Source organism: Cupressus sempervirens, chromosome 4, assembly GCF_028749045.1.
Source record: "Cupressus sempervirens isolate cs-2001-9-10 chromosome 4, ASM2874904v1, whole genome shotgun sequence".
Taxonomy (NCBI): Eukaryota; Viridiplantae; Streptophyta; class Pinopsida; order Cupressales; family Cupressaceae; genus Cupressus; species Cupressus sempervirens.
Window position 1 is genome coordinate 446,738,201 of NC_143121.1, and position 25,198 is coordinate 446,763,398.

The window sequence follows — 25,198 nt, forward strand, 5'->3', positions numbered from 1 at the left end:
GAAACCAAATGACTGACAAGGTTGGGTGTGCACTGTGATGCAGAGAAATTTACAAACTTGAACTTTACTCTTAGGTAACTATTATTCCCTTTAGAGGTTCAACATTTAGAAATTGAGGACCTACGACCTTTATCATTTTGCATTTCTTTACAATGTGTGTGGTATTCAAACTACTTCACACGACTTCCTCTTGATCCAGGCACATAAACTACTTATCTTCCACATGCGTTATCAATACATGATTCAATCACAATAACTGAGTGATTTGGGCACCATGTGTTAAACCTTCATCTATTGTTGTCAACTCAGGCATCTCCCTTGACTTCCACTTACCAACTTGTGGCATTCGTAATGCCCATCTCCATTTCATTCTCACAGGGACAAATCACAATCACCCACAATTCAATCCATTATCAGTCAACATAGCGATTCGTATCAATCATGTAAAATGTTTGATCTTCTGAGTCTCACAATTAAGTAGTTTGATGCAAAGACAAAACTACTATAATATTTCCAATTCCAATTATGACATGAAATGAGATTTACTCATATGCAATAGTGGGATAAAATGAATTGCGATAATGGACATCTAATTTCAATGTAACAATCCAATCTGAAACTTTTGTATTGATCCCACACAATGAGCACTTGAGCTTTGGTCCATCTCATCTCGTTAGCTTGCAAAGACATTTTGTCACGATCCTTTGCGGGCACAGATCTATTGATGTATCCAACAATATTAGCAAACAAGTATCTCGTTCTGATCTTGACATCGGCAGCCATCGCACAAAATTTTGAGTATTCAAAGCCTAATCCATCATTTTTGTTTGCAATGTAATTAAAGCCTCGTCCTTTTAAGTCCTTAAATCATGCTTCATCCAATTAGATTTTCTCAGCCATTGAATCAACACATTCCATTATTAATAATTTCTCATTTGTAGTGACCTAGCTTTGATACCATGTTAAATTTTCAGAAGATCTCTACAAATGTACTTACATTGCCTTTTGGGTATATGTGTTCCAAATGCAACATCCTCTTTGATTTATATATAGAGAATAGGCCATGAATAGACATGTCTATTCAGTCATTAGATAATTAATATAATAACTACTTTAATTATATATATATATATATATATATATATATATATATATATAAAATTTCATATAACAATATCCTTATATCTCAAATATAAAGAACAAATATATAATATGTTTATCCGATTGAAGCTATCAAACATCAACAGGGTGCACTTCCATTAGGCGATTGAGATGAATCAAAAAAAGTCTCTAAGAACGATGATGGTGGTTCTAGTGTGGGTGTAGGAGTGGTTGGCTGCATTAGCAATGACTGAGGTCCAATCTTCCCTTGGTTAAGTGATTCTTAAGGATGCAAAATCCCTTGGTAATAGATTAAGATGTGTGGGTGCTCTTTGTTGTCCCTTTTTCTTGCTGGGACATGTCGGTAAAGTTATAAAATAGCCGACGGGTAGATTAGCATGTTGTCAGTAATTATTATGTAGCTGATGAATAGAATTAATTATATCCGAATGGGCACAACGGTTGAGTCACCCCTTCAGGAAGGAATATGTACACCGTTTGAAATGGACTTTGGCTCATGATTGTAATCATCATTGTAAGCACTATGTAATCTCTTTGACATATATGCGAATAATAAAAGGAATACTGTTGTTACATGTTCTTGTCTATTGTCTGTATGCATTAATAAACCGTTTACTCTGTACGGTAAACATTTGGCGTCGTTGCCCCATGGACTTAGTACGAAGGCAAAGGAATGAAGCCTAATGCCGAATCAGCTAAACAAAAATAAGAATAAGCTAAAGGAAAAAGATGAAATACACACCACACAAGGGAATTTAATTTTGGCACAACAGGCCGAACGCAGACAGAGGTTTCAGCAGATTGCCGATAGACACCAAAGCACCAAGGAATTGTTGGAAGAGACTCGACAGCGGTTGGATTTGGTGGAAAAAGCAAGGGAGGAATTCCTTAACCTATATACAAGGGAAGAGAATCCAGACGGAAGGGAATTAACTCACACGGTTCGGAGTGTCGAAGCAGCACGAGCGTGGAGTGAACTCTTCATCCGTGATACACTTCCGAAAGGAACTTCGCTTGAGGAAAACCCTTTTTCACCAAGTAATGCGACTGTTGGAAATAAGACGACTGTCTGAAATAGCGCGGGTGTTCAAAACAACAGAGGTGTATAGAACAATGCGGGTGTACAAAACAACATGGGTGTACAAAATAGCACGGGTGTGCAAAATAGCGCAGGTACACAACAAGTACCTCTAACTTGAATAGTAATGGCTGGACCAAAAGAAGAATTGCCAAAGTTTGATGGTGATGGAACGACCGATCCAATCAGACACTGTAAGACATGCGAAACAATTTGGATGGCGAATGACATAACCGACACAGATGAATGGGTCCGACAATTTCCAACAACCCTAAGGGGTGTAGCAGTTGATTGGTTTGCCGATGCCGATCCCCAAAAATTAATTACATGGGCGGAAGTTAAAAAGGAGTTTATCACTGAATTTCAATTGCTGGGAGACGACAATGAGATCATAGTAGAAATTTACACCACAAAGCAAGGGAAAAATGAAATAGTTCGTGAATATGCCAGAAAACTAAAAGAATTAATAAATAAAATGGAAAGTAAGCCGACAGATGGGCTGAAAAAGTCATGGTTCATTGAAGGACTACGCTCGGAGTTAAGGAAGAAAATGAAGATTGTTTCGCCATCATCATACATCGAAGCATACAATCGGGCAATGGACTTAGAAAGTGAACAGAAAATGAAAAAGAAGAAAAGTAGCTCATCCGACTCAGATGATGCGTCTTCGGAAGAAGATAGTAGTGGTTATGAAAAGGGCAGCAAGAAGGTCTGAGCTCTCCAGAAGGATATGATCAGGATGATGAAAGAATCTAAGAATATGCAGAAAGAGACGAAGGGAAACAAGCTATGGTGCATAGAATGCAAGATAGAAGGTCACACGAAAGGATCCTGCCCGAAAAACCAATTATGTGATATCTGTCAAATTATGGGACATTCTACAAAAGAATGCCCCTTCAATACAAAAACAAGAGGGCATCAACAAGTGCTCTTGACACAGGAGGCTTCCACATTAGGAGGGAGTGGAAACACTAGCAATGATGGTGCCACTTCGGGTGGGTATAGAAATAATAGAAGAGGGCAAGACAACAATACTAACAATAATAATGGGGCCGCAGCTATTAGGATGCGAATGGCCGCCCGATGGTTCAATGCTGAGCATGCAATTTCTAGGGCCACTTTGTACGAAACTGTACATCAACAAACGCACCAAAGTTGTTATGCAAATGGTGCAGTCCTGGAGATCATGAAGATGCCAAGTTCCCGAAATTAGGAGTGAATTTGATCAGCATTGGCGCAGACGAAGAAGTCTTGGCAATCACCCGTAAGCAAGCAAAACTGTACCCCGACCCAACGTAAGAAAAGAAGAGATTGGAAGAAGTGTGGGTGGAAATTTGAAAGCAACACAGGCAGAGAAATCACAATTGAAGGACACTACCGGTACCTCAACAAGGAATTGTGCAGAACAAAACATCATAAGGCAGATATTACAAACTGAAATACCAGTCAAGTTAAATGATCTGATCCTCACAATGCCTCAACTACGGACAACCCTCACAAATATCGCTCCAACTGTTAAGTTACTAGGAGAACACGCAAGGGAGAAGGAAAGTGGAGCAAGCGTAGTGGACCCGATGCTGCTAGCCCTCACATCCGGACGGCATCCGGCGGTCGTAGAGATGGGTATACTAGGAATGGTCCTTTCAGACACAATTGTGGACGGAGGTTTAGGGGTAAATGTCCTACCAGAAGATACCTGGAAGAAGTTGGGACAACTGATGTTGTGGCCACCTACATTCCAATTACTAACAGTGGACCAACACGGCAATAAACCTCTTGGGGTCCTGATGGCACAACCGGTGACTATTGGTACATAGTCGTTCATACTCGATTTCGTCATCATTCGGCTAAAGAGGAGAGGATATGACATCATTCTGGGCTGAGGATGCCTTGTACAAGCAAAGGCTAAGCATGACTGGAAGAAGAATACACTATCAATGGAAAGCAAAAGACGGAAATTTATTATTGATTTACACACACAAATGGTGGGTGAAGAAGTCATATCATCTAATTCCGAAGAAGAGGATGAAAGAAAGCAGCGATTGGAGCCCAATGAGGAAGGAGTCCTACGGTTGGAAGGTGGATCGACGGATGATGATTTGGATTCGATGAACGGCCTTTTCCACTGGCAAATGGAGGATTACGAGCTCTTTCCAAGTTGTAATATGTTAAAGGTTGACGAAGGTGAGAAAGAAGAGGGAAGTGAATGTCCGAAGGAATATAGAGAAGCGGAAGAAGGAAAAGTGGTTATGACAAAAGCTGAAAGGAAGAACATACAGTAGGAACCCAAAAAAAGGAAATATTCCACTGTACGGTACACAATAAATGGACCGCGTAGAAAGAAAATGTTACGTTGAACCATGGATATTGTAGAAAGGTGCTGGCAGCAAGGAAAACACATCATACGGTCTGCACAGGAAACAAAGACGAAGGGTTTAATAAAAGCTTTAGCAGTATGGAGTGAAGGTTCTAAACTCTAATACAACTATTGACGGCAAGGAGTGGCAGCTGACGGCATTCATGGTACCGAGTTTCGAGAACAAACTGGGTGATATGGAAACCCTGAGGGAGAGATCGTGTAACTTAAATAAACTTGATGAGTGGCGATTGCAGGCACAATGGGCCACGAAAGTTACACAAAACAGGTGGAAGGTATGGCATGAGAAGCGTTTAAAATTGAATAAATTTCAACCGGGCCAGTTAGTGTTGAAGTATAACGGGCGAAATGAAATCAAACCTAGAAAGTTCAGAGTCAAATGGGTCGAATTGTGCCAAATACGGGAAGTGGGCGATAATGAAGCAATAAAGCTGTGGACATTGGACGGGAAAGAAGTACCAGAAGCAGTGAATGACTCCAAATTAAAAATATATCATGCGAGAGTTGTTCTCCTGTCAACAAACAATAAGGAGCAATAGTAAATTGAAAAAAAAAATGAAAAAATTGAAAAAAAAAAGGGTCACCGTACAGCCATATAACTAACCTGTAGAAACTGTACGGTCCCTTCCCAGCACTGTATGACATCTTGGCACATCTTGGAAACTTTGTACGACATTTGAAGACAATGGATGGACAGCGTGGAAAACGTATGGGGAGTATTTATGAAAGCAACCGTACAAGCATTAAACAAAAACCGTACAAGGAGCATTCGTAGACCGTACGAACATCCAGGAAAGGACATTGTACGGTCACACAACAAATAGGGGGGTATAAATTGCAACCGTACGGATGCCATGACACACTGTATGGTTGGCATAGAATACCATGCAATGTAGAAAAAAGAGGAATTCATGAGATCTGGTGACATCCGTACCGCTTCTACCACCGTATAGGCTAAATAATTGAGAGACTGTACAATATTTTAAGCCACACAAGGGAAGTCATTCACAGAAGCCTTGTAGGAGGGTTGTACGGACACTTGGAAGGAGAGGAATTTGTGAAACAAGGCTATATGGAGAAGTAATTGACCTAACTAAGCAGAAGAAAAAATGGAGTCTACAGGAAAGAGGAAGTGGAAGAAAAACTTAGAGGAAGAATCTACAGTTAAAGAAAAAGAAGAAAAAAAACAATGACAAATAAAAAATGTTCAGAATTAATAATGTATGATGTCGAAAGAAAGAGAAAGACATAATCAAGTAGAAAACGCAAGTGGTTGGCTGAAACAGTATGGGATCGAAAGAAAATCACAAAAATGGTGTGTTCCATGGACTTTTATGTGGATTTAAGAGTGTTGGGGGCGATGCCCCCTAGACCCCCAGTTGTTGCAGTTATTAGTCGTGGGAAGTATGACTAGTTGATGAGACCTGGAGCTGGTGCAGGTATGGAGTGTCTGTGTACCAAAGGTGGAGAGAACAATAGAGCAAGCCTTTCGTGAGGGGTGATACGCTTTGAGGAACTTGGAGTAGGTGTTCGATGTGAAGCTGCCTTGGTGAATGCATAGAGAGCTCGAGAGGAGTTGATCATCTAGTTGAAGGCAGTACAACGACACTTGGCTCAGTGTACTTAGGAGTTGGAAGCAAAGAAAGCAGCACGGGTGGATATTTTGTAATTGTCGTCCAGAGACGACTTTTCTTTTTGGGGGGGATGATGTTGTCGGTAAAGTTATAAAATAGCCAACGGGTAGATTAGCATGTTGTCGGTAATTATTATGTAGCTAATGAATAGAATTAATTATATCCGAATTGGCACGATGGTTGAGTCACCCCTTCGAGAAGGTATATGTACACCGTCCGAAACGGACTTTGGATCATGATTGTAATCATCATTGTAAGCACTATGCAATCTCTTCAGCATATATGCAAATAATAAAAGGAGTACTACTGTTACATGTTCTTGTCTATTGTCTATATACATTAATAAATCATTTACCCCGTATGGTAAACAGGACAAAACTAGTAAGTTTTCAAATTTATTTCTTTATATGTTTTCAAACTGTCTTGGAAGGGCTGCTTGGATGGGACATTAATTTTTGTTAGTCTGTTGTTTGTGTGATTTAATTTGGTGTCTAGAGGCAGTTTTGGTGGCATAGTACCCGCTGCTTTTTTAATATGTATATATTAGTTTTATGAATTTATGGGCGAGGGACTCGAAAAAATACTCTATTACAAATGGCAAATCTCTGGGCTAAAACAAAACCAAGCTGTTGTATGTAAATGGAACTGTGTCAATTTGAACACCAAGAAGTGACTTTGAACACATAATTAATTCATACAGATAACATTGAAACAGTAGTTTGGGCACACAACTAAATGTTTGAGACAATATCATGTAGTTGTGTAGAGAAAATATATTTCATATACTACATGCTATCAATAAATGTTATTTGATTACTGTGGCTGATTGTGAGAGGATATGCTATGATAGCATTGCGATTCAAAATTAAACTAGTAGATTAGTCCTCTGTTCTTTGTGTTGTATGAATTGAAATGCTCTACTTGAACCTTATGTGGGTATTCAAGGAATTTCGTGAGTTATAAATGCACTGTGTTTACAGCTTAGCAACACAAGGGAGTGAAGTGAAGGGGAAGGAATTCTGTTAAACATTGACGAACTGTAAAACTTTTAAGTTTGGGTGTACAACATTTCGAAGAAAATATAATTCAGAGTCAAATCCAAATACAAATGAACATTATTTATTTATTTCTAGCATAGTATGTTCCTTCTAGGATGGAACAAAGATAATTACAATGGTGTTCTTTTTATACATTGGAAGGTATACAAATTACTCATATAACTAGGAAAATTTACATTTATTGTGCTTCATCATATGATTTAAAAAGTTCAAATTTCATTTTATTTCTTTTGATTTTTTTTAAATTCTTGATTGTGTAACAAAACGTATGGTAGTATTTACAAGAGCACTGATTCTAATGAATCTAAACTAATAAGGCTTGTAGTTTCTAATTTTGTTGTAGAAGCTCTAAGTGGTTACAAAAGTTTTGGAATTACATGTAATTATTAACCAGTAGTATTGCACTTTCCTTTCCACAGGATCTTGGATAATATATAAACTACCAAATGGCTTGATACAAAATCTAGCCGGATATGAATTCACTTCAGCCAATGATGCTCAAGAGCGTGATCCAAAGGACTGGTAGGTCATCCTGTAAACTTTTGAGAGTTACATTGGGATGAGATTCTTGCATTTGAAGACATTGTTATCGCGTTTTTCTGAAAGCCTTCAAAAATATCTTTTAGTCATATCTCTGATAGGTCATTTCATTTTGTGTTTCAAAACTGTTTTGGTGTGATCTTTTTTTCTTGCTGAAATGACATTATCCTTAAACTATTTGTGAGAGCAGTAGTAATAAAAAAAACTATGGGGAAAAAATGCCTCCTTGGAGAGAAGTAGATGTTACCCAAAATTCCAAATTGAGCCTCAAAGCTGATTGCAAATGAATCAAACTTCTATCAGACTGTAATATCTTTTAAATTTAATCACAGTTTACTAATCAATTTGTGAGAAATTAAATGTTGAGTAATGTGTTCTATATATAATTCCTTCAGATTGATTGATCTGTCTTGTATGTGAAAGCCCAAACTGCAATATGGAGGATCTCTGATCTTTGATCTGCAATAGAACAATCTCTAACAATAGATCCACAATATGTTATTCCTGTGACTCAATCTGCAATATATTAATCACAGAGTATTGCGAATGCAATATGGAAAGAATATAATATCAGATGGTATACAAACGATAGTGAACAATAATATGTATCGATCTGCAGTTGAAGGTATTGAACATTTATTAATTTTGATGACAATACTTCACGCATCGGTGTGCAATTATATGATTCCAATGAATGCCTTCATAGAAGGGTCATGATCCTTAGATATCAATAGTGACAGGATTTCAAAATTAATTAGTTAGTATTAACTAGCTAATCTGATTTCCTACAGGATCAGATTAGTTAGTTAGTACTAACTAATTTGTGAATTGTTTATGTTATACATAAGAGAGATATATATGATCGATCACAATAGCATTATGTAAGGAATCAAATGCAAATATACATGTACAGATTTTATCTTAGTTTGATGTGAAGTGCTTGATCAGATTTCAGATCCAGTATCATACTACGATTATATATGTATGAGTGTATATAAAAAATACACCCACATACATGTATAATCTGCAGACTTTGACAGACGCTATTCAATAACACTCCCTCTTAGCTAGGGAAGACATCTAAGTATAAATTTTAGATATCACCTTTCTCGTGATATCAAGAAGTATAATACATATCGAGTCTCATGATATTTCATTTTATGGTATGTAACGTCCTCTTTTTTCCGGGTGTTAACTAACAACTAACATATTAAAGAAATACAACTTTACTTCATTTTCATAGGAAGACAGTTATATCGGTTACATTCAAGTGAATGAGATTAATGGTTATAATTAGTTAAATGAAATTTCATAACTAACAATTGAAAACACCATCAATGAATTTACTTGGAAAATTAAAAATCTACATACCATGGAATTTCGAAACCGAAATCAATCTAGGGATGCTTTTGCAAACACCCATGTAAGTCCATAAATACCACTATATCAAAATCAAATGACGATTACCATTAAATACCACTTATATTAATTAGGGCATCGATTACCAATAGAACATTTAGAGCATCACATACCATTGTATCAATTAGGGCATCAATTACCATTGGATCATTTAGGGCATTAGATACCACTATATCATTTAGGGTGTTAGATACCACTGTTTCGTTCCTTTTTTTTCGTATTGCTAACCATGGTAATCAGATAAGATTAGAAGATATGCTCATAATCATTATTCTTATAAATGAAAGACTGAAACAACAATCCTATAGATATATTCCATATTAAATTGGAAGGTCAACCGATGTAAATGGTTACCAATTACATTGACAAGAAAGGTTGCATTCATTAAAGGAAATAATTGAATTCAACGACATAAATTAATCCATCATATCTTTTACTTGTATAATTATCATAAAAGTAAAAATACCTATTTTTCGGCAAATGTTTGAATACATAGCTTATCTTTATCTGATGCACATCCTAACGTCTTGTGGAGAGGAGAAACATTGTCAGGGGCTTAACCACTCAACCTCGGACCATAACTTATCGCCACGCAATCTCTAACAAGAAAGACCCTCCCTACCCGGAAGTAGACATAGAACAACTTAACCAACCACTGAGCATCCTGGCACTAGGGTATCATTCCCATTGCTTGACTAAGCATAAGGATTTGAATATTGGACTACCATGAGCTGACTCTTGATGATTAATATCTCTTTTCTTTGAGCTTTCAATTATTATTAATAATGTTTCATTTCTTTTCATGCAGGAAATAATTCTATGGTGCAATGATTTTCACTTCACCCTTCATCTCAGCCAAGATGGCCCTCCTAGATGAATTTCTGGGTGCAGGCTTAAGTGTTCTTTCTGTATTATAATCACAGTCAAATCTTATGTCCTATTCGGACTTATCACAGTATTATGAAGCAAACTATACTTGCATCTTATTTTACTTGTTGCCCTTAACTCATGGACTTAAGAGTAGAGGTCCTTATTGTGAGGATATTTCACAGATTTGACTAAGCAAAAACATGTATCATTATGCGATTAATTTTCTAAGTGGGAATCATGAGCAAATAGTAGTAATTCATTATTCAAACTATTGGATGTACCCTCTTGTGGACATCAGTCGGATTTGAACTAAGGTTTGCCATCGAATTTGGCAATCTGATTCGCTATCATAGCTTCAAGAAATAAAAGCCTTATTCACTTACATATTCACCCAATGGGTGGTTGTCTGTACTGCTCGAGCCATGAAAAGGTTTCAAGTTTAGATGCATATATTTCAAAGACCACATAAAAATTCAAACATGAAAAGCAAACCATGATTTGGACTGTGCTCTACCTGGAGCTGTTTCATACAATTCACTCTCGTGTTCTATCAAACCAAGGTGCACGACAAACATCACTTCCAATGACTCTGCTCCATGTCTATATGAACTCAGAATGTAGGAAAAATTCGTATCAAACAGATGTAAGAACTACGGCTATAGTTCTGAGAAATAGCGATGCAAGAAAAGACAGTAATCCATGCTGCTGAGGGTTTGTGCCTTGCAGAACAAATGTAAACTCAGACAATATTGAGAGGAAGAGACCTGCTTCCCAGGCAACGGAAAGAGTAATAAAGAAAAGTCATATTCACGTTAATAACAAGAAGAGGGTGATAGTGGGAGTTACAAATGTAAACAAGAAGACATTGGCAGCAATATTTAAAATGGCCATCTCAAATAATAAGGCCCGATGGAATATAAAATAGAATATGAAAGGTTGTCGCACGAGATAATATTAGGCCATAGCCAAGGTGAAAAAAATTATATTGTCTTAGTATTTAGCATCATGGTATCTATAGATACCTATATATGTATGTATGCATATACGTGTACATGTGTAAACCCCAACCATATATTTCTTACGTATACGCCAAATATCAAGTATGCATATATGTCCTTAGATATATAAAGGTTGTTTACGTATGTAGGCATTTACATGTATGTACATGTATAGATATGTAGGTATCATGCTGTCGATATGATAAGACATGATTATACATTTAGAAGGCTCCAACCAACAACACAATCACAAAGGTACAAACTTGTTCAATTTCCAATTCATGCTTAGTAATCTCTTTTACTATTAAATGATATGTGATTTAATAGTTAGCTCATGGTCGTCCAATGTACACTCTTGCCTGCCTAGTCGTTATCCTTAGCCCAAGTGGTTTAGGGCTTGTACCTATTTGCTTAGTGATGGTGGTGCCCCTCCATGCCCAATTCCTTTCTGGCAATGTTTCCCCCTTTTGGTGTGTTCCTGCAAGGGAATTCTCCATGATTATATTATATTCCTCCATATAATGACAATTTACTATAGCAAATTATTATTCATAAACCATCATCCCACTTCCCATGATGATAACCAACTTTCTAAGATTTCAGGATAACAATATAATAACATCATAACGATTAACTAGCATGTCATCGTCATATGAAATTATAACGATTAGCCATCTTACCATTTCACATTATAATAACAAATTTCAACTGTCAACTGACTTCACATGACATCTCAACGGCTATATGAACATTTAAAATTAGGTCAAAAATTGGGATGTAACATACCATTCCCCTTGTTTTTCATCGTCCTCGATAAACTTGAAATTGTAACAAACATTATAAAGGAGCATTTAAAATTGGGCCAAGAATTGAGATGTAACATTGTATGTGCACTAACATCACGTCGCATGATGTCAACCATAACATATCATGGTGTCTCACCATGATTTTCTCAAGAGTAATATAATGATTTGGAGAGATCCTACTATCATGACCTAGAAAGGATATCATGTCACATGAAATCCATCATGATAGGAAACATTGTAAAGTCGTGACTTCGCAATGTTAATACAAGTATACATTATCAAAAAGATTGTCATCTTAATGTAATGTATACAAGTAGAGGGCCCATAAATCATAGTCACATATATGACAAAAGAGTTTACACATTAAACATCTTAGAATATATATAAATTTTATACATAAAATAAATTTTAGAGACTGAGTCTCAATTACATTTCAATCATACCAAGTTTCTTTCTGAAGTGCTCCACTTTAATCCTAGAAAGAGGCTTGGTGAGAATATCTACAGTTTGATCTCCAGTGTTGATATATTTTAACTGAATGGCTTTCCTTTCTACCATATCTCTAACATAGTGGAAATGAATTTCAATATGCTTGGACCGATCATGGAATACTGGATTTTCAAATAGCTTGATAGTACTTTGATTATCACATAGAATGGTAGTAAGGAATAGAGGTTTTCCAAATTGTCCTACAATCAGCTTCTTGAGCCATATAGCTTCTCTAGTTCCCAATGCAGTGGCAATATACTCAGCTTCAGTAGAGCTTTGTGCAACAGAAGTTTGTTTTCTGCTTGTTCAAGAGATCATAGCAGATCCTAAACTGAAACAATACCTAGACTGAAACAATACCCAGATGTACTAATTCTGATTTGTCACACAACCAACCCAATCAAAATCTGTGAATCCATGTAGTTCAAGATCAGTATTCTTGTATTTGAGGCCATATCCATTAGTACCCTACAGGTATCTCAAAATGTGTTTAGCAGCAACAAGATAAATCTCATGAGGTTCACACATGATCTGAATTAATGCGTTTACTGCATAGCATATGTCAAGTCAAGTATTAACCAAATACATAAGTGACCCAATAATTTGTCCATATAGTGTAGGATCAGCAAACTTGGATTTTGATGTAGCTTCCTTTAATTTGTGCGAGTTTGTCTCCATGGGAATAGACATAGGTCTACAATTCAACACTCCAAATCTTTTGAGTATATCAATAGTGTATTTTCCTTGATTCAGAAAGATACCATCAGGTTTCTGCCATACTTCGAGTCCTAGAAAATAATGAAGAATTCTCAGGCGTTTCATTTCAAATTCTGAAGTTAAATCTCTCTTGCATTGTGTAATAAGATGATCTTCTCTTGTAAGTAAAAGGTCATCAACATAAAGAATTAAAATTATCATATCACCATTGATATATTTATAGTAGAGATTTGGATCAACAACATTTTTAGAGAAATTTAATCTCATGAGGTATTTGTCAATTCTTTCATACCAAGCTCAAGGAGCCTGTTTGAGTCCATATAGAGCCTTCTTTAGTTTGCATACATGAGTTTCTACATTATGAACTATAAATCCTTCAAGTTGTTCCGGATAGACTTCTTCTATTGTTCCATTTAGAAATGTAGTCTTCACAACCATTTGGTGAACCTTCCAGCCTTTGGCTGCTGCAATAGCTAGCATAGCTTAAACATAAGTATATTGGGCTATAGGTGCAAAAGTTTCTTCATAGTCAATGCCTTCCTTCTGTGAGAATTCTCTGGCAACAAAACGTGCTTTGTGTTTTTCTATGCTACCATCTGCAGCATGTTTAATTTTGAACAACCATCTGGAAGAAATAACTGATTTCCCTTTAGGTCTAGGAATTATATCCCAAACATCATTTTTCTAGATGGAGCGATATTCTTCTATCATGGCATCCTTCTAGGCTGCTTGTTTGAGGGCTTCATCAAGATTTGTTGGTTCCAAATTAAGAATTTCACTCATCGATGCATTATATGTTAGTTTGTGGGGTCTTTTGCCTTTTCTGAATGTTCCATCAGGTGCTGCAAAATTTTTAGCTTCCTTCAAAATTTTCTTAGCTCAAAGTAGTTGTTTCCTTTTGTTGGGATTTAGATTCTCATCAAGACACTCGTTCTGATTTTCTGATTCAGGTGGACTTTCATAAGTGTCTTCAGGATGTTCTCACTGAGTTTCAGGAGTAGAACATACATTTTGGGTTAAGGTAAGATTTTGATTTTCTAGCTCATCATAATTCTTTGCTCTTTTAAAAGCTATATCTTCCTCAAATATAACATCTCTACGAAGTTCTATTTGCTTTTGTCCAGGAATGAATATTCTATATGCTTTTGATGTTTCACTATATCCCACAAAGATTCCTTTTCTTCCGGAAGGTTCTAGTTTAGATCTTTTCTCTTTGGGTACATGAATGTACACCGGACAGCCAAATATTCTTAAATGGCTTATGTCAAGTTTTTGTTTGGTAAAGGTCTCTTCAAGAGTCTTATTATCAAGATGGGAATGTGGACATCAATTTTGAATATAAATAGCTGCCTTAGATGCTTTTGGCAAAAAAGAGGAATCTAGATTTTGATCAAGCATCATGGATTTAGCCGCCTCTACAATAGTTTTGTTTTTCCTTTCAGCTACTCCATTTTGTTGAGGATTGTAGGGTATAGTGAACTCCCTCTTAATCTCTGAACTAATACAATATTCTTTAAACAATGCTGAAGTGTACTCTGTTCCATTGTCAGTTCTCAAGATCTTGACTTTCTTTTCGGAGTAATTTTCAGTAAGTGCTTTGAACTCTTTGGACTTAAAGCCACTTTATAAAAGTCAAAAGTTTTCATTTGTACGCATTTCCATGCATTCCATTTCCATGTCTTAAAGCATATTCATAAATGTTCACTTCCACCTCATATTTTCATCCTCTCAAGCCGTACTCCAGCTTTCACATATGCATGTTATCTCTTTTCATGATCATCACATTAGATCTTTGAAGTGTCTAATCCATACAACAAAGATTTGTTGTTAATAGAGAATCGACACTTTTATGGAAGCGATATCCTTTGATGATGTGTTCATATTTTTGAATTTTTGATGTTGTAGCACAAACACAATGGATCCCCCATCTGCAAGATCGAAAGGCAAAATAAAATATCAATATGATGAAGAGTTGGCTCACACAACTCCATCCTAGGTTACATATATGCTTGATAGTGTGTCGGATATAGAGATCAGGCAAGTAGATATGACTGATTTCTTGTGACAGATAGAAGCTCCTACTAGTCATGAAATGAAACACATTAAAAGAAGTAATATTCATTTGGTCTCTTCTTTTCCTATGGCTACCTTGGAACCAAAATTTGTTCTTGGATGTGCAAAGTGTTTCAGTCCAAAGTCAAAAAACATCAAGGATGCTGATGGAAATGTTTTTATAAGCCTTGATCCAGAGGTTATTGAGCAGATTTTCAAAGTGCTGTAGAGTGCAATGTGTGGATTTGACCAAAGAAACATCTTTGGGGATATGAAATGTCAATAAGGAAAATTATTAGAAGTATGTTAATCTATATTGGTTGGATTCCAAGAGAAACAATTTCTCAAGATGGCCAAAACCCATTCATAGATCTAGTTTCAAGCAGGAACACAAAAACCTAATTATCCTTTTCAGTAGGATATGTGGTCTGAGGGATTCTAATAATTATGAATCATGGATGTATGCGTTCATTTTCCAAATCATTGATAATAAGGAACATATCTTTTTGGGAGAACTTATCAGCACTGCACTTTGTGAGTAGTTGCTCAATGTAAGAACATCGGCACCATTCTACATGATTCTTTATCTTGTCTATATTGCTGCTGCTATGGGATCTTTTTCTGGGCTTTCTACCAAAGGAGACCGTCCTCAAATTCCAGTTTGGGAATACTATGATCAGATTACTCCAACTGATAGTAAATACCATTACAAAAGAGTTTAGGATGCATTCTTTGGACATTTTTTGTGTTTGTTTGATAAGCAGTTGTCTGTTAAAAGGGTGTTTGATGAAGCTTGGGACAAGGTTAATCAGTATGGTTGTATCTTTATCTAGTTTCCAACCTTTACCTATTTAAGAGTTGGGTATTTTAAAGGAGAACCATATATCTTACTTAGGTATGCTGCTGACAGGATCATTTTAATGGAATTGGCCAGACAACTCATGTAGGTTCAATCTGATCAATTGGTCTCTACATAGACTAGGTTTTGGTTCTTCTTCTACTAAGCCCTTGGTGATTGGTCAGTACATGATAAATTCAGTACACAACAAAGGCCATGGAAGCAGAACTTCAGTTGGTTACATTGAAGAAGTTCAAAGCCAGATTTGATTTTGATTACAGAGGATGAATTTAGAAATCAAGAGAGCATTTACTCATGTCCATCGTATAGAAGATATTTGGATTGACATTCGGACGGAGTTGGATATAATGAAAATGGACTATTAGGTTGATTTTGCAGCAGATCATTGATCTTAATATGCTTGAGATCCCATCTAATTTCCAACTTGAAGATGATAGTAATATTCTTGATCAAGAATATCATCAAGCTAGTTTTGATAAACAATGCTCTTTCCCTATTAAATGGTAGCAAAAAGAAGGTACATCTATCCTTGATAGATTTCAATCCATTCTGGCAAACGCCAATAAGTAGTCAAAAATCAAAGCTCTTAAAAGGGTCAATCCAAACTTGGGTTTTGATTGTAGAAGTTTTGGTCCTCCTGGACAAAAGTCGCAATTAGAAATTGTCAGTAAAGATGGAGCATCTTCTTCTGATATAAAGAAATTCCTCAAATTCAAATTAAAGGTTGGAAAGGGATTTAAATTATCTCAAACACCTAAACAAGTTCATGAGTCAAAAGGAGAATTAGACGAAGAACTTGATGAAGAAGATGAGGAGGAAGGAGTCGTCATGATCGTATCTCCTTTGAAACTTGCACAAACTCATGAACCATCCATGCAGGAAGCACCTCTTCTAGGTACGATAGATGATGATGTGGATCATTTTCCACTATTTTCACACCTTCCATCCCTACCTCGGAAGTCAATATATTGGCTCTTCCTATATCTTCAGCAGCTCCTCCCATTTTAATATTTGAACAATGTGAACATTTAGGGAATGTGTTCGAAGATTTTCCAACTCTTACAGAAGCTCAAGTTTCTCAACTTGACACATCCCTGACTTCTTTTGACTTGTTCATGACATAATCCTCCTATCATGCACCTATGAATTCAGCTATGCAAACTAAATCTTGCTCGATCACAATAGAGATACAACTAGGATCAATGCCAATGGTCTCCACTGTACTTCCTTCCACAGATGAAAATTTCAGTTTGCCTGCATGGTTAAGTAGGATCACAATGAAGAGAAGAAAGGTTGTTGTACCCCCAGATGATCTTCCTATCAAGAAAACTACCCCGAATGATCTTCCTAATAAGAAAACTACCCCGTATGATCTTCCTATTAAGAAAACTAAGTCTAAATCTTTGAAAGATAAGATTGTCTCAAGTATCTTAGTTGATTTTGGAAAAACCATGTTTGTTGAAATTGCTGAGCCATTTATGAACAAGCCAATTGACGAACTTACTCATTTTTATTACAAATTCACGAAGGTAGAAGTTGGGAAACAATCACGACTGAGTTGCTTATAGGATGCTCAAGATACACTTGCTAATGTGTCAAAGAGCAATCATGAATAATGGGAAAAGAAAACTCAGCTCAAGCAGGAGGTTGCTCGCTTAAACGAGGTTATTCAACAACAATCCTCACAACATGCAGTTGTTGTATCTCAAACACCTAAGGAGAAAAGGATAGTAGAAGCTGCAAAGTCTTGGATGGGAGAAGTCATTTCTGAAGGAGTACAAGCCATTACAGATACGAACAGAGTTCTTGGACATATCAAAAATGTTGATGAAATGATACATGATTTATCTATATCTTTGGCTCAAGAGGCTAATACTTTGAAAGAAATTTTGAATGATTGGGATGAGATCGCTAAATCTGATCTAGATGCCATGGTTATGTGTGATGTTCTTCCATCTTGTGAAATGTTCTACAGATGTCAAGGACTCATGGGTTATAAGGAAGAGATACTGAGAAAGCTCTAACAAATTTATAGGTCAGTTTTGAAGATTGAAGATTGCCAGGCAATAGAATTTGGAATCACATGTGACTTAGAACAAATGAGATGCCAAATTCTTGATGAACATGGTAATTTTGTTGCAGTTGAGGGGATAACTTCAGATTATACAATCAAGACCAATGCTGATTTAGATTCTGAAGATTTTGGTTCTCATACAATGAACAAGCTTGCATTGTATAAATATTTAGCAAAGCACTAACAAGTTTCTCTAGCGGAAAATTCCATGATCGTAAAATCAGTATATGTCGATGCAATTAGAATGGAAGCCATATCAAGGACAATGGAGATTTATAATCTTCCTATAATGCGTGATGTTATTATCAAATTCAAGGCACTAAAGAACAATCTTTAAGATTGTTATTTTGTTTTTTATGTTTGTGGATCAAAGAGGATGCATTGCTTGAAATTAAGTAATTACATGCAATACAAGTTGCATGTGTAATGACATGAAATCCAATAATTTTTGTTTCAGTTAGACTCAGTCAAAGTTGGTTGAGTTGCTCCCACTTTTTCCTCCATCTTTTTCTCAACTCCTTTGCCTATTATAAATGAGTGTTCTCTTATTGCAAAATCTATCTTTTATTGTATGCAAGAGAGCTCTGGAGAAATTGTGCAAGCATAACTTCGATTGTATAGCATCATTTTGAAAGAAAAGTGAACACAAAGAATCAATTGAGACTAAACTTTGATTGAGTGAGATTGTTGCTTGTGCAAGTTAGAACCTTTGACTATGATTTGCATTCATTATCCTAGATTCACGTGTTATTTTGCATTCTTGATAATTGAGTTTAAAAAGAATTAAGAAGCAATCAAATCTGAAGCTTTGACTCGGAGCGGTTGTAGAGATATATAGACTAGAAGCTTTGTTTGTAGCTTATATCTTTTTTTTGATTCATAAAATTGTTAGGATATATTTACTTCTAGAAGTCTTTGTGCCCCAATAGTAAAGCTTATTCATATAGAATAGATTATGACTGGACTTAGAGTCAAATCAGGACAGTTTCAGCTAGCCTTTGAGTTGGTGTTGGTTTATTGGTATCACTGTTTCTAGTTGTTAGATAGAAGTATAGTTAGAGATTTCATTTTGGTCATTACTTGCTCAATGGATAAGTGGATTCTTTCTTGAAAGCTAAGAGGAAAGAATATTGATAACACCCTTTTACAAAATCTCTTAACTTTTTGCTTACCTTTAGTTGATCCAAGGAACGCTGATAAGGGGCAGCCTTCCCTTTCAGGTAGGACGGACTCTGTGTCACACGTTGTGGCTGGTCATCCTATTTTGCAAGTGGATTTTACCTAAAATTATCGGTTACAAAATATCCATGCAACATGTGAGATTGATGGATAATGCAAATGAGGGAGCAAAACTTGCTTTTATACCTCTCCTTAGCATTTTGGCGTGTTAAACTCAAATCAAGCCAACATGGGCTTCAAATTCCCGCTCAAACAAGTTGACTATGAACTAGTTTGAATATGGGATCAACCGTCAAGGAGCGGGTTCACCCAAGGTGATATGCTTCCTCCAATGTGTTGTCGTGCATTTTGTCACCACGAAATGTAGGTAATAGTACGAAACTTTTTCAACTTAGTTTTGTTTTTCTCTAAGTTTAGTTTGTTATTTAATTGTATGGTAGTATTTTTAAGAGCATTGATTCTAAAGAATCTATACTAATAAGGTTAATAGTTTCTAATTTTGTTCCTTAAGCTCTAAGTGGTTACAAAAGTTTTGGAATTACTCGTAATTATTAACAAGTAGTATTGCACTTTCCTTTCCATAGGATCTTGGATAATATATAAACTACCAAATGGTTTGATACAAAATCTAGCCGAATATGAATTCACTTCAGCCAATGATGCTCAAGAGCATGATCCAAAGGACTGGTAGGTCATCCTGTAAACTTTTGAGACTTACATTGGGATGAGATTCTTGCATTTGAAGACATTACCTGCTCCACGGGTAAGTGGATTCGAAATCTAAGAGGAAAGAACATTGGTAACACCCCTTTGCAAAATCTCTTAACTTCTTGCTTACCTTGAGTTGATCCAAGGAACTGTGATAAAGGGGAGCCTTCCCTTTAAGATAGGAGAGACTCTGTCTCACACGCTATGGCTGATCATCCTATTTTCCAACTGAATTTTACCTAAAACTGTCGATTGCAAAATATCCACCCAACATGTGGGATTAATGGATAATGCAAATGAGGGAGCAAAACTTGCTTTTATACCTCTTTGTAGCATTTTGGCATGTTAAACTCGAATCAAGCCACCACAAACTTCAAATTCCCGCTCAAACAAGTTGACTATGAACTTGTTTGAATATGGGACCGATCGTCAAGGAGCGGTTCACCCAAGGTGATATGCTTACTCCAATGTGTTGTCGTGCATTTTCTCACTACGAAATGTAGGTAACAGTACGAAACCCTTTCAACTTAGTTTTTTTTTTCTCTAAGTTTAGTTCGTTATTTAATTGTATGGTAGTGTTTACAAGAGCACTGTTTCTAAAGAATATAAACTAATAAGGCTGGTAGTTTCTAATTTTGTTGCAAAAGCTCTAAGGGGTTAGAAACGTTTTGGAATTACTTGTAATTATTAACAAGTATTATTGCACTGTCCTTTCCACGGGATCTTGGATAATATATAAACTGCCAAATGGTTTGATACAAAATCTTGCCGGATATGAATTCACTTCAGCCAATAATGCTCAAGAGCGTGATCCAAAGGACTAGTAGGTCATCCTGTAAACTTTTGAGACATACATTGGGATGAGATTCTTGCATTTGAAGACATTACTCGCTCCACAGGTAAGTGGATTCGAAAGCTTAGAGGAAGGAATATTGGTAACACCCTTTGACAAAATCTCTTAACTTCTTGTTTACCTTGAGTTGATCCAAGGAACAGTGATAAGGGGGAGCCTTCCCTTTAAGTTAGGAGAGACTCTGTCTCACATGCTATGGCTGATCATCCTATTTTGTGACTAGATTTTACCTAAAATTGTCAGTTGCAAAATATCCATCCAACATGTGGAATTGATGGATAATGCAAATGAGGGAGCGAAACTTGCTTTTATACCTCTCCTTATCATTTTGGCGTGTTAAACTCAAATCAAGCCAACACAGGCTTCAAATTCCCACTCAAACAAGTTGACTATGAACTAGTTTGAATATGGGACCGACCATCGAGGAGCGGTTCACCCAAGGTGATATGCTTCCTCCAATGTGTTGTCGTGCATTTTGTCACCACGAAATGTAGGTAACAGTACATAACTTTTTCAACTTAGTTTTGTTTTTCTCTAAGTTTAGTTTGTTATATAATTGGATAATATTGATCAACCAATTGACTCCAATTGATATAATTAATCCTTTTGCTGAAGGCTTTCGTCAAGTCTTTTTAGTTTTTCTGTTTGTTGAGCCTATACTTGATTTTTGAAGCCTTCAACGTCCTTTTTTGCATTTTTGAGTGTGTTTGTTGGTTTTTGGTCCTTTGGTTTTGCTCAAGTTAATGCTTTCGGATTTCCATTTGATTTGGTATATCTTAGGGCTTAATTGGAGTTGGAAATCAAAAAATATGACCATTTTAGTGCTCAAAAAGTGGACATTTTAGGTGCAAATGCACAAATTAAAAATATCATGTTATATTTTGAAGTTGACAGTCACTTTTTGAAAAATATAACATAAATTCACTTTATGTTATGTTTTTAAGTTATTTTATCTTTTTAATTTTTCACTTAAAGTAACTATAGTGCACTTTATGTTATATTTTTAAGTTGAGTTGCTTTTTACATTTTCACTTAAGTGACTATATTAACTATATAGTTTGATTTAATTTTTGAATTATAATTCAAACTTAGTAAATATTACTTTTTGAATGATAGTTGCACATTATATATTAACTATATAGTGTAATTATTATTTATGACCCATTTGAATAATATTTCTTCAAAAATGAAATGGAGATCTGTTTAATTCATCACTTAAGTTGTGCATAACATATCTACAAGCACATTTTCATCAAAATATACAACCACCCAAAAGGTGTCATTTTGCATTAAGGGTCAAAATATAAAATATGTAATTGCACTCAAAAGGTGCGATTTTTCTTATAGCCTCTATTTCATGTGTTTTATAAAACATGTAGTTGCACACAAAAGGTGCAATTTTGCTAAGGAGTCATTTTGGAAGATTTTGAAACATGTAATGGCACCCAAAAGGTGTGATTTTTCCTCAAATGCATGTATATGTCTTCAAGAAACCCGAAATTGAAGATTCAAGGGCAAAAAACTTGATGTTTTCTTCCTCCAAGAACACATTTTTCATTAAAAATGCTTAGATCTGACCATATAATGGATTGAAATCGATGACAAGGTGGGCGTTTTTGTGTTTTAATGCATGTATATGCATTTGGTGGTCATGATTTGCATATCGAAGATAAAAATGATCCAATTGTTTGCATTTTTGAGCCACATTTTTGCAAAAGTGGCCCATATTTTTGCATGAAAAGGGCACATTTTTGTTAAGAAAACACAAAAAATGGCATATCCAACCCATACCTTTAGATTAGTAGAGGTCGTTTTTGAGTTTTAATGCATGCTATTGCCTTTGGAGACCACGTTTTTGGCATTCTCATGTCAAATTCGACCCTTCATTGCTCTTTAATATTTGTTGAATGCAAGTATGGAAGAAGTCAAATTATTGTTTGAGAATCTGGATTTGGAAGAGAATTGGTCTTCAAAGTTTACGATTCTTGCTATTTTAGCTCATTAACTCCAAATAAGTGGACATTTTCAAACTTGCTCATTAATTCATGCTTATCTTGCTATTTCCATGCATGTTTTAGCTTGATGTTGTACACTTGTTCATATATATTCCATGAAAAATGCATTTTGCCTTTCAAAATGATGAAAGTTCTTATTTTCATACTTATGGTTTTTTCTCAAATTCTAAATTCAAAATTGAACTCAGCAACTTTCTTCTTGACATGTTTGAGTCTAAAACCAAAGGCATGTGTTTGTTTTGTGCTTGTTTTCTGATGGGGAGTTCCTCACACCTTTAAGGGTTTCTAGGGCAATGACAACAACTCTTCTCGTTTGGCTTCACAATGTGCTTGGATCATCTCCTCAAATCTTCTCCTTTGGCACCAAGACACTTTACTCCTTCAAGATCATTGTCCCAAACAAGATTGGTTTAGACCAATAAAGCAAACTCCTTTAACCTACCTTGTAAGCGTTCCTTTTCCTAGCCAAACTACTCTAGGCTTGACTAGGGCTTGCTTGCAAAAATGCCAAACTGACTCCCACCAACTCTTCCTTCAATATTTACACAATGTATAGTGTCTACTTCTTGATTCCAAAAGGCCATCAAGTTACCATGGCTAGAACTCAAGTTGTAGATGTTTTCACACAGACAGTTATTTACAGGATAATGAAACTGAGAAAACAAGAATATTTATAAAACAGCAATGGATTGTATCAAACCTCCAAAACAGCAATGCACAGATTGTTCATATGATAAATCCTAACTTATTCAGTGAAAACAGTCAGCCTTTCAATCCATTCGAGTATAGATGAAAGCCAAAACCATAAAATTGTCACAACAATTAGTTTAATTCCTTGGTTTAGTTCGTACACAATTGTCTACTACTCATGAGTAGGGTTTGGATAAGCTTAAATGCTCATACTCCACCTATTTGGACCCTAAGGTTGGGCCTCACACCTAACAAATGCTCCCTCCAACATTTGAGGAAAAGTTGCCATGCAACAAGTTGCAAAGTTGTCAAGAGCAACTCTGGCAATTTTTGTTAAAAATGACCTTGTAACATCCCAAACTTGTCAAGTTTGATTTATATCTATTCAGTTTGATCCAAAATCACCTATGGACCACATTTTAACACTTATCCCTCATTTTTGAGGTATTTTACAACTTTGACCAAGTTTGGCTTTCCATCAAGACCTTAGAACAAGAGCTAGGCCTTATCAACTTAACCAAGAGAAAACATTAGACTCAAACCTATTTACACACATTAAACACACCTTGGGACTTTATACTTAGTCGTTATTAGATCAATGGTTGGCTAGACGATCTAGAAGCCAAAATCACTATTAGGGTTTGCCTTTTCTTAAGGTGCTCCTGCACCATTTTTGTTGCTTCTTTGCTTGCTTTCTTATTTTTCTTCTTTTGGAAGAAATTGCAAGTTCTTTCACAAGAACTTGAGTACATTTCACTTCACTTCACCTTCCATCATCGCATGCAAGTGCATCATTTCATTCCATATTCGCCATTACATGCCAATGCACATTGCATCCATTCCTTTCATATACAATTACATTTCAAGAGCAATTACATGTAATTCCACTTTTCATGTCATGACACATTGCATCTCATTCTCTATGTGCAATTACATGTAATCTCACCCCCCATCCACATTTACATACAATCTGATCCTTCATTCCCATTTACACACATTTCCATCTTCCAAACCTAAATGTATGTTCATTTTACATGTAATCCATTTTACATATAAAGACATCTAGAGAACTTGTTTTTGACTAAAGGCCACACTTTTAAAGTCAAAAGTTATCATTTTCATGCATACATATGCATTTCAATTTGCATTCTTGGCCATACCCACAAAAGCCCATCATTGCCCACATGTAATCCATTTTTTCAAGTCCAACTTTGGCCCTTTCGATCCAAATTCATATGCTTTCCAGTTCATTTTAAGCCATCATGTGTTCCATAAGTGTCAAATCGATACTTTGAATACCCACCCCTCATGGATTAATCATTGTACCTCAAATTCTAAAATTCTCAAGGATTCAAACTGATTGGAAGATGTTATCATCTTCATGTTGCGGCACACTCTTCAACATATGTCAAAACTTCTTCAAAAAATAGAGATATCCCATCAAGAAAGCATGTTTTGATTCTGAAGAAGCAATATTTCATTTGATCTTCATTTTCTCAATGGTTGTCTGAGAACCTGAGTTCATGTGGGAATGCACCAAGTACTTTGCTTCAAAAAATAAAAAATTAAAGGTGTTGGTGGAAAGTTGTTCCTAGTTCACATTGGGACACCGTCAAGGTGGTCTTCTCATTGTCGGAAAATCTAGAATGTGCAAGTCTAA

At 36.0% G+C, this 25,198-nt stretch overlaps 1 protein-coding gene across 3 annotated transcripts in view; it reads left to right on the plus strand.

Moving 5' to 3' along the window:
- The window catches only part of PNG1 (peptide-N-glycanase 1), a 286,311-nt gene that overhangs the window by 237,926 nt on the left and 23,187 nt on the right, over positions 1–25,198 (plus strand). The window contains exons 15-16 of one of the 3 annotated variants that reach the window (XR_016363877.1): positions 7,689–7,791; positions 14,059–14,129. Coding sequence is in view for 2 of the 3 variants with exons in the window: in XM_089825430.1 (XP_089681556.1) it covers positions 7,689–7,791 (103 nt within the window). In the remaining variant the exon portion in view is untranslated. Of the gene's footprint in view, positions 1–7,688; positions 7,792–14,058; positions 14,130–19,856; positions 19,960–25,198 lie in introns of all 3 variants that reach the window. The other 2 variants (XM_089825430.1, XM_089825431.1) reach the window with 2 other exon arrangements.